Source organism: Cottoperca gobio, chromosome 13, assembly GCF_900634415.1.
Source record: "Cottoperca gobio chromosome 13, fCotGob3.1, whole genome shotgun sequence".
NCBI lineage: Eukaryota > Metazoa > Chordata > Actinopteri > Perciformes > Bovichtidae > Cottoperca > Cottoperca gobio.
In genome coordinates this window covers 24,073,966-24,083,961 of record NC_041367.1, presented here as the reverse complement: position 1 = coordinate 24,083,961, position 9,996 = coordinate 24,073,966, and the positions used below count along the sequence as shown (strand labels likewise).

Genomic DNA, 9,996 nt, shown 5'->3' with positions numbered 1-9,996 from the left:
TGAGCATACCTGTCATCCCTCCCGTTTTTCCCGGGATTATCCCGTATTTTTGTTTCTATCCCGTTTTTCTCCCGTTTAAATATTTTCCCGTAATTATTCCGTATTTTTGACCTTTCAAAAAAAGAAAAATAGGCCCAATTAAAAAAAGTGTAAAGTGGCCTCCGGTAGAGCAGGTAGCAGTATTATGTTTAACTTTAGCTGAAAAACGTTATCCGCCAGTAAACACACAGAAGAAAACAGGAACAATAACACAGAAGAAGACAACATGGATGAGAGTCTGTTCGTTAGTGTCTTCACCTGTGTCTCCTTCCGTCTCACTTCCTGGTGTATATAGTCTGTGTTTGTTTGTCTCTCGTTGCCAGTTCGTCATTCCACTGCTTCCTCGACCCCATTTTTGAGACCTGATACCGTCTCTGCCTGATCCTTGTCTGCTGTGCTGTTAGCTGAAGATCTACCTGTGTACCAAACCTGTTTCCGTGACCCGACTCTGCCCCTGGATTATCCCTGCATGCTTTCTACGTTTGACTGCATACACGTGCACCACCGCCACTGCAAAGCTCCAGTAAAAACTGTTTTCATTTACATCGTTCTGCCTCTGAATCGTGCTATTGAGTCCCACCCTCCTTCTGTCCTCATCGTACCGTTACACATATTGCCAAATCTGGGCCCCCCTGGAATTTGGTACAAGAAGGCTGTTTGTTCGTAAGATTCTAACTTAGCCAACTGAATCCTGATATTAAACCTGAATACATGTTTGCACAAAAGTAGGCCTGTGGGCACATGAAGGTGGCATCTCTTAATGACCATGAACAGGAGGAATTATTCCACCTTCATATGGGCACCTAGCAATAGTTTTAAGAAAATTAATTGAAACAATTTGAGCCTATCCTTTAATTATTATTTGCAAATGTTTTGTTTTCATGCACCACTAAAGCACCTTTGGATCACAGACCAAATGTGATATGGCTAATTCTGGCCTGGTTTAAACAACACAAGGCGTCAGCGTTACACAAATAACAATACATAAGATGAAGAAAGGAAGTTGTTTCACATGGAGCAGGGAGTTTAAAGCAATAGTTCGTCCAAAAACTAGATGTTTATAGTCACCTCCCGAGGCTCTCCGGGTCCCAGAACAAGTTCGAATGGCGTAAAGGAGAGCGGAGCACATCAGTGCAAACAGACTGGGACAGAGGGCCTAATATCCACATAACAGTATGGAAACGTGGAATAATTCACTTTTTATTTAGCTGATTTTCATGCATTACACTCATTAGTTGATTCCATAGCGACCAATATGTGAAGATATCAGACACTCATAACATGAGTTTATTAAATGGGGAGCAAATTGTTCACAGAGCACAAGCTATGGTCTCTCCTCTTGTAGGGACACAACTCTGGTCTCTGGAATGTGTTTAAAAGGGGTTGGGACTTACGGGCTCAGAGGAAAAAACTATTTTTAAATAGCCTACAATATATGGGATTTTAGTATTTAAGTATTTAAACCTACTAGTTTTAAGGGGGATTGGTATGAGGTCTCATCAAAAGGGCATAGCCTAGGCTACTACAGAGTGGACAATACCAAACTAGTCAACTTAGTTACATTACTTTTTTTGAACAATGCACATTTGTTTTTTTTATATTTACATTGAATTGTAAGTTTTCTTGTGCAAATAAACCCTTCTCATTTGTTAGTTTCCATTGTTGATGCTTTTAAATTGTTATGGGCATAAAATCAGCCATTTAAAAAAGTGGTGTGGAACTGCAGGAACTGGGACTTTTCTGTAAACCCCCGAAAATCAAGAGTTACCCTTCATTTAGTTTGAAGAAATTGGTGTAATTAACCAATCCTCCTTTGTGTAGTAGCCCCCAGCTCTGAGAGATAACAGAAATGGAGACACATGGTGTCGTTATGATTGGATTAAAACACACACACACACACACACACACACACACACACACACACACACACACACACACACACACACACCCTCTTGTGTCGCCTTGTTAAACCACTTGCTAGTGTTATCAATGGTGTTGGAGTGACCAGCTAAATGGGGGGACGTTAAGAGATCAGAGTGAGGAGCTGCAGACGGTCAGGTGAGGGAGGATCACATCTGTCAGATCTTGATCTGTTCTAACTCTGCTGTTTTCAGTTAGGAGCCCCCCAGCTCTTTCACCTTAAAGGCCCTGATACACCAAGCCAATATCGGCCTTCGGTCAATGTCTGGCTGTCGGCGAGCGTCTCCTTTCTTTTTCCAACAGTCTCCGCCGCCGACTCAGTATGTTGAATCGGCGACAGAGACTGTCGGAAAAATAATTCCCTCTGATTGGCTGTTCAGCATCAGGTTTAAAAAAAGACATTTTTACATTTCAGCTCAGGTGAGGATCAGGTTTTAACACCCAAGGTGATAAGTATCTGGGTCCTCATTTAAGAAACACTACCAATGCTCAATATTGTGGAACGAGGAGTCATTTTCTGCACTAAATGTGTCATTTCTGAAAACAATAATCGTGGAGAGAATGAGCGGCAAATAGAATCTCTAGCCTACAGTATGTGTGAGAACATTCTGGATGCAGCAAAAACAAGCTAAAGCACCTGCAGCATTCACTTTACTCTCCATTTTAAATGACTCTGCTTTCTAGAGTCAATGCATATCACAACATGCAGATGACTGACTGGCCTATGATGTGATTTGGTATGCTCCATATATGCACAACAAAGAGTTCAGCCCGAAGCAAAGTTTTGCCAGGTTTGTGGCAGACACTAATTGCAGCCTGCACTGCAGATGGGGGAGGGGGAGGGGGTGTCTCTGTGTCCTCTGGCAGCCAAGGCCTCACTAGTGAGTCTGCAGCAAAGACAAAGAACAATACAGGCATGTTGTCATTACATAATCTGAGGAGAACCACCGAAGCTTGGTCCTATGTGTTGTATGGTTTCAAATTCCACTGCCTCAAATATCAAATAGCACCTTACAGTATTAATAACTCAAGGAGTATATGAAATAAATGTATAAAATGCAGGAGGGTATTAAAAAAAAGATAAAGGAGTAGTGGGCTAAAAGGGAGCCCGAGATAACAGCAAACTGATATGAATATGTAAAGAGAGTCATCAATTGATCAAAGTATTGTATGATCACAACCAAGTGGATTTGAATTTTTCAGTGACAAAAACTTAATTTCGTCCAATTTTACAGAAAACATAGGATCCCTTAATATTGTTGGGGTTGTAGTAAGCTGCTCTCCATTAGGATATTCCTACATTCCAAAAGAGATGAGAAAGCAATTATGTTTTTGTGTTTACAAATCCGGCCCGAGGGATGACTTTGCAATGTGTAAAAATTAGTTGTTTTGATCATAAAGTAAAATACTGTTCCTACATTTCCCTCGGGATCTATCTATGCATATATCTAGATGCCTGTGACGAAATGTGTTGTCCCTTTGTAGATGCACAGTGATCTGTAAGTTGTAATGCACATGTGTAAATGATAAACTGAGGCATAATATTGTTGAAATTTCACCTTTTTTTCTTAAGAAATGTCAGGTTGTTCATAATGTTTAGTAAAAAGATAGTTCATTAAATTTGAACATTTTCAGAATGTATTTGTACTTTCTTGCACTAAAATGAAGGGGAACATTTGGAGTTGTGGTTATTTATAAGTTATTATGCTCTGATGTTACTGGTCCGGCCCACTTGAGATCAGATTGGCCTTTATGTGGCCCCTGAACTAAATGAGTTTGACACCTCTGCTTTAAGGGTTTCTTCACTTCAGTGCAAAGTGTTGCATTGCAGCACAGTTCAGCCCCAATATGTCATCCGTCTGTGTTTACTTTCACCCTCCTCCCATATGTTGATGAAGATAAGTGCTCAGGGGGTAAACTGTGAGGTCCATGACCTGAGAGAAAGAAACTGACACTGACGATCACCTGTTTCCAATTTAACCTGTACTTATCTTTTTAGGTCGAGATACTACAAGCTAAAACATGTTTTCCATGCACTGGTCAATTTTGATTGTTTGGGCTTTTTTGCTTCGATAATATGCCTTCTTTCAGACCAGTGAACATGCAAAATACACATTTAAGGGTTTATTTTACTTACTTTATCTATGGATTTCTCCTAAATTCACCAAGTGGGCATTAGATAATATCTGATAAAAATATTGAAACTTTTTTTGAAAAACTATTTTTTTATATTCAAGTAATCAACTGGGGAAGTTTCATAGTGATATTAGCTTTGAATGTTTACCCTGTTCACATTTTACAATACATATCATTAAAGGACGTTTTCTCAAAAAGAGTATTTTTCTCAGTCAGTAGCACGTACATAAACCAAACGTTTCATTCTTATCAATATTCTGAAGGTTTTTACTCAGGGGTTTGTTCTTATATCATTCAGAGCCTGATTTATAGAACATTTTATTCCTAAAACATATTAAAAGTAAAACAAATGTGTTATGGCTGTTGACAGTATTTTCCAAAATCCCCTCAGTAAAAACCTTGTCAACAAAATGAACCCTGCATTTTGAACCTGGCTTTATCCAATGTTGCTGTTCCAGAAATGTATGCAAATTAGCACATATTTAATAACATAATGCCTCATTTGGCCATTAAAACATACACTTTCAGAAAACTTGTAATACAAAAAATGTTTGTCTTAATGTAAGTAATAAACTGCGGAGGTTTCATGGTGATCTCCATTAGTTAAAATCTTTACCCTGTTCACCTGAAGTGTCTCCCCTTTAAGTGTGAATGTTTACTGTCAGCCTATAAAATCAATTCATTTTAAGCACATATAATAAACACATTTTTATTTAGTACAGCAACAAGTTAAGGTATGAAAATAAATCTTAGTAGTAAAACAAAATAGTTATTGATACAAAAATATCGGCCTTTCCATCTATTCAGAATTCATCATGTTAATTTTACCAAAGCAAACGCGGGTCAGAGCACACAGTGAAATCATTGTGCTGAGTACTTGAACAGAAGAATAATTACAGTAGAAAAAGACAAAACGATACTGATGAAGGTCTTATAGTACATTGTAACACATTTCAGAGCTCATCTGCAAATCCCTCTTGAAATAGTTCTCTTCCACAGGACAGGTGTACGGATAGTCTGTGGGGGTGTAGTAAGGTGCATATTCAGGGGCAGAGAGGCTCTCCTGCTGACCTGGCCAGCAGTGGGGCAGGCAGTAACCGTCCTGGAGGTTGCAGTGCTGATAGTGATAGTGCTCGGAGGAGATACTGTGGCAGCTGGGCTCCATCCTGGTGGGTGAGTCGTAGCAGGAGGAGGAGGAGGACGAGAACGAGTCCTGTGGCGAGTAGCTGTCGTGATCCACGGGATTGCAGAGCTTCAGCAACTCCGGTGAGGAACAGGGACCCTGAAAGAGAAGAAGACGTAGTGGATGGTGAGAACTATTTTGAGCTCGCAAATGTGTCATGTGATGGACATCAAACTGACACCGCAGGCTCACCAGGGACGCCTCTGAGTGGTGTTTTAGTTTTCAGTGTGAAGTAGGCTAATTATTCAGATCAGAAATCAGAAATCCTTTATTAGTCCCACAATGGGGAAATTTACATCGTTAAAGCAAAGAACATATGATCAATTCTTGCTTTAGTATGCTACTGAATTATTAATGTTCCTCTATAATCATTTTACTTATTTACTCAATTTTAATTTAGGCTGTATTTAAGTAGTTTATTACAGCAAAGTAATGGATAATGGATGGAATCGGCTCGTTTAGTCTTTAACAATATGTTTTGGAAGCTTGTTATATTACCCCTTGTGTCGAATATTCATCTTAAAAGTAACTTAAGCTGTCAAATAAATGTGGTGGAGTAGGAAGTACAATACTTCCCTCTGAGGTGCAGTGGAGTTGAATTATAAAGTAGCATTAAATGGAAAAACTCAAGTAAAGTACAAATACCTCAAAATTGTTCTTAAGTACAGAACTTGAGTAAATGTGCTTAGTTACTTTCCACCACTCCCTGCAGAACACACAAATTAAAATGACTACATGCAACACAGGTATCTTCCAAGGAGATACAGACATGCCCAATCTGTATTCCAAAACTGTGATGTTAACTGAGATAGATAGTTTAAATCAGTAATTTAACCCTTTTACCAGTGGACTCAAAACACTCTCCTATTCGACAAACATCCTGATTACCAATCTGTCATTTAGGGAAAACAATTGTTTTAAGTACATACTTGTCCCCTATAAATGTAAATTGTATTGCAATAATCATGAAATGGTGGATTATGTACTTATGTGACGAATACTTGCAGAGATCCTATAGATACGGACAGGGATCATCTTTCTACATTTATAACCAGAAAAGACTTAAAAAAACACAAAAACGTTGTTTTTTTTATGGAGTTTGGTTAGTGTCAGTGGGCGAAACCTACCATCCCATGGCCATAGTAGTCCGCATCAGAGGAGAGACCATGGCACCAGGTCAGCGGGAAGGTGGCAAGGGAAGGCAGGGAGGCGTTGTAGCTGCTGCCGGTGTTGTTGTTGTAATTGCCACTGTAGCCGTTGCTGGGCAACATCATGTCCCCAAACTGCTGCTGGATGTCGTTAAAGTGGCTCTGCTCCTGCATATGGCTGTTGCAAGAGCTGTCAGAGACTGGGAACGAGGCGGCGCGCAGCTGGAAGTCTCGCGCTCCACAGCTGCGCGCGTCGGCTGGGGGAATGGCAGGAGGAGGGTCCTCATAGCGACCTAGCGGATTAAATAGAAATATTACAATAACAAATATCCAACAAGTATATAGAAAGGGGCACTCGTTTCACAGGCTACAGATTAAGCATTACATATGTGTAATATATATTAACTTACATATCGGCTGCACGACAAAGTTTGAAAATAATGATAATGAAAAAAAATTGACAATATTTTCTAGGCCTTATCCGCCGTTATAGAGACTATATGTATAGAGAGCGCATTGAGAAAACATGCACGGTGTCTGCATAGTAACAGAGCACAGGAACACACAGGAAGACATTTAAATAGGCCTCACAGTTCAGTGATGTCACATTACCATCAGCCAACACACATGAATGTAGCCTAGCCTTCGCTTATAAGAAGGGACCCTGCACCTTTGGAATTGAGCTTTCAATAGCCTAGCTGACTATAATTACATTCTAAGTATTTTCTAGGTCATGCCTGGGGCTTTCATGTGAGTATTGTGTTCCTGGTTCTACTGAGGCACGACAAGTTGCTGTCTGTCAATGAGGAATGATATATGTTTTTAACTTTGTTGCTTTTAGATTAATTCAACTGCAGTAACTGCTTTAGTTGTCTTGCTGCAACCAGGGTGGATTTTCCAACATCTTACTAACGATGGGATTCATTGTTCTAGTTATGGCTGGATTTTCTTTTTTTTTGGATCATTGCAAACTGCAAGGATATTTTGAGTTACATTTGCAAAGTTTATATCACCAATGTAGCTGGAGCCTGTGATTGCTTTAGGTCAGATTGGATTCAAATGTAGTAGATATATAACTTTATTCAGTTTATTACACTGGACTTGAATATTGCTGCTGGGTAAACTTACTTGGAAAACTGGACACGCAAAGCTCTTGAAGATCCGAGCATGCCTGTGATATCTGCTTATCAAGAAGGAGAAGAGAGAAAAGATTGTTAGATATTCTCTGTCAGAACATTCGGATTTCACTTTGACAGATATTTTTGCAAATGTTTCTCTGTGTGTGTGTGTGTGTGTGTTTGTGTGTGCGCGCGCGTGCGTGGTTAGTGGCATTTAAAAAAACGTTGCGATTTTTTCTACTGAAGGTAGTGAATCATTAACAGGGGCAATTTATTTCTTTACTCAGTGAGTGTTTTTTGTCAGGCAGTGGAAAAGGCAGAGTGTAATTAAGGATGTATTGAATAAAGTGTGTGTGTGTGTGTGTGTGTGTGTGTGTGTGTGTGTGTGTGTGTGTGTGTGTGTGTGTGTGTGTGTGTGTGTGAGAGAGAGAGAGAGAGAGAGAGAGAGAGAGAGAGAGAGAGAGAGAGAGAGAGAGAGAGAGAAAGAAAGAAAAAGAAACAGGAAAGGGGGGCGGTTTACCGTTTTCACTTTTTTACTGTTGGCCTCCCGGGCTCTGTGCCTCTGCAGCAGCTCTTTGACTGTGGTCTTGACTCGGACGCCCTGGTACACCCTGGGCTTATCTGCATGAAGAAACAGCATGTCACTCATGTTTACTAAACACTCTCTATTGGAGTAGACAATAGCAGACACTGATTCCTCTCCTCTCCACCCACACTGCTCACCCCACCACTTTAGGCTCACAATATGTGTTTTTCCTAACCCCCCCAAAAAAACAACAAAAAAAAACAAACATTATTATTACATACATTATTTCTCCCCCAATAAACTGCAATCTCTCAATAAAATCATTATGTCGCCATATTCTGTACACCCTGATGAAATGTTGAATGTGACGCTGTGGTACAAAACATTGGTAACACATTTAATGTATTAAATTTTATATTAAACAACCAACTGTGTGTGAACTATGTGTAGCGGTTGATTGTTAATGTTTTGTCCAAATTCGCGATGCTTAAAAGTGCATTTTCTTGCGGTCACTGAGCGATGTGGCTCCGGGTATTTTCGCCCGCTAGTCCCGACCCCAGAGCCCCCGAGTAGTCCCGGTCAGGGCTGCCTCTTTACGGCACCAGAAGGCTCAGAGTCTCCGATTACGCCGTCAGCAGACCCTTTCAATGCAGCTTGTTTGTGATCCGCGCACTAGAGCCACCCCGCCCAGACCAGGAAATGAAAGCTGCAGAAAATGCGCTCCCGTAAGTATATATTTATGATCATAAACGTATATAAGACATGATTAATGTTGAAATGGCAAAGTTGGATCGATCTAGAGGTTGAAATATGCGTACGATCGTTCTGTAAAGTTGAATAAAGACGCTCTAGTGTAAAACGCACGAACAAAGAGTTTGTGAATCAATCGGTAACTCAAACTTAAACCTTTTCTTGGTTAACGAAGTTGAAGTGGTTGGTCTGAGCTACAGTTGTGCATAAGAGTCGATACCGAAGTGAAGTTTGTGTGTAGGCTACTTTACGCATTACGCGCTTCAGCTCCACGTTACCGGTGTCCGGGCATCTCGTAAAAGTTCAGTTTGATCAGATTGTTGTTGACTGATGACAATTTACAAGAGCAATTTCAGTCTCATGCTGTTTATAATTCAAATCTTAACTCTACCACACTCTGTTACTTTATTCAAATCACCCTGCCCCTATCTCAGAGATGTTACAGTGATATTTTATGGCGCTTATATCGGCAATAATGTGCCGTATTTTTCCTATAGGTGTGCATGATTAAGGAGCCCAGAAAGAACGCCTCGCATAGGTGCACGTAATTCAGGCCTAAAGGCGTAATTTAAAGCACTCAGGACTGGCGAGTCGTTTGGAAAAAGGTGATTTGATAACGAGACGAAGCCCATAAATATTCATACAGTTAAATGCTACTTCATGATTTGTCTTAAATGCAGCAAATAGTGGACCAAAATGACACGGCAGACACATCCCACTCTAACACGGTTACTTATAACGTCCTATTACGCACAAGCAGCCCGGGCACAGAGATTACAATGTCAGTTCTAGCAGTTATTAATCTTTACAAAATGTATTGGAAATGATCATTTACATGTGCTGTGTAAACCGACAGCGTTTGAATGGAAAAAGCCGACTCTCCTGGTTCACCCATCAACTAGCAAACAGGTGTCATTAAAGTACAAAGATTAATAATGTGAAGTTGAATTTTACTGTTGGTCATCTCATATATTATATAATATGTGATTAAAATGATCATCTATAGGAAAATCCTCCCCTCTTTGCACGTGACTCTGCTATTATTTTAATTTGTCCACTAAACATTCTCTTTTTTCCCACTTTTATCTTTTCTGTCTAACAGGAGAAAATGCTACAAAATGATTTTCAGATGAAAATTCGATGTGAAACTCACCAGACATGATGGCTGAGATGAAG

General features: G+C 40.0%; 1 protein-coding gene across 1 annotated transcript; it reads right to left on the bottom strand.

Moving 5' to 3' along the window:
• Positions 1–4,886: 4,886 nt before the first annotated feature.
• Positions 4,887–8,699, bottom strand: linc.pou2af1 (lnc RNA pou2af1). The gene is made up of 4 exons (XM_029446869.1): positions 8,065–8,699; positions 7,555–7,606; positions 6,406–6,719; positions 4,887–5,377 (listed from the first exon to the last, which is right to left on the bottom strand). Exons 1-4 carry the CDS (start codon positions 8,191–8,193, stop codon positions 5,027–5,029), a joined length of 846 nt encoding a protein of 281 aa, XP_029302729.1. The 5' UTR covers positions 8,194–8,699; the 3' UTR covers positions 4,887–5,026.
• Between the last annotated feature and the right edge of the window lie 1,297 nt (positions 8,700–9,996).

Excerpts from the sequence above, each read along its gene's own strand:
- linc.pou2af1 (XM_029446869.1), bottom strand. The coding sequence starts at position 8,193 with ATGAGTGACATGCTGTTTCTTCATGCAGATAAGCCCAGGGTGTACCAG. Across the intron at positions 6,720-7,554 it reads TTGCGTGTCCAGTTTTCCAA|GTCGCTATGAGGACCCTCCT; the intron begins GTAAGTTTACCC and ends TTAATCCGCTAG. Across the intron at positions 5,378-6,405 it reads ACTACTATGGCCATGGGATG|GGTCCCTGTTCCTCACCGGA; the intron begins GTAGGTTTCGCC and ends CTTCTCTTTCAG.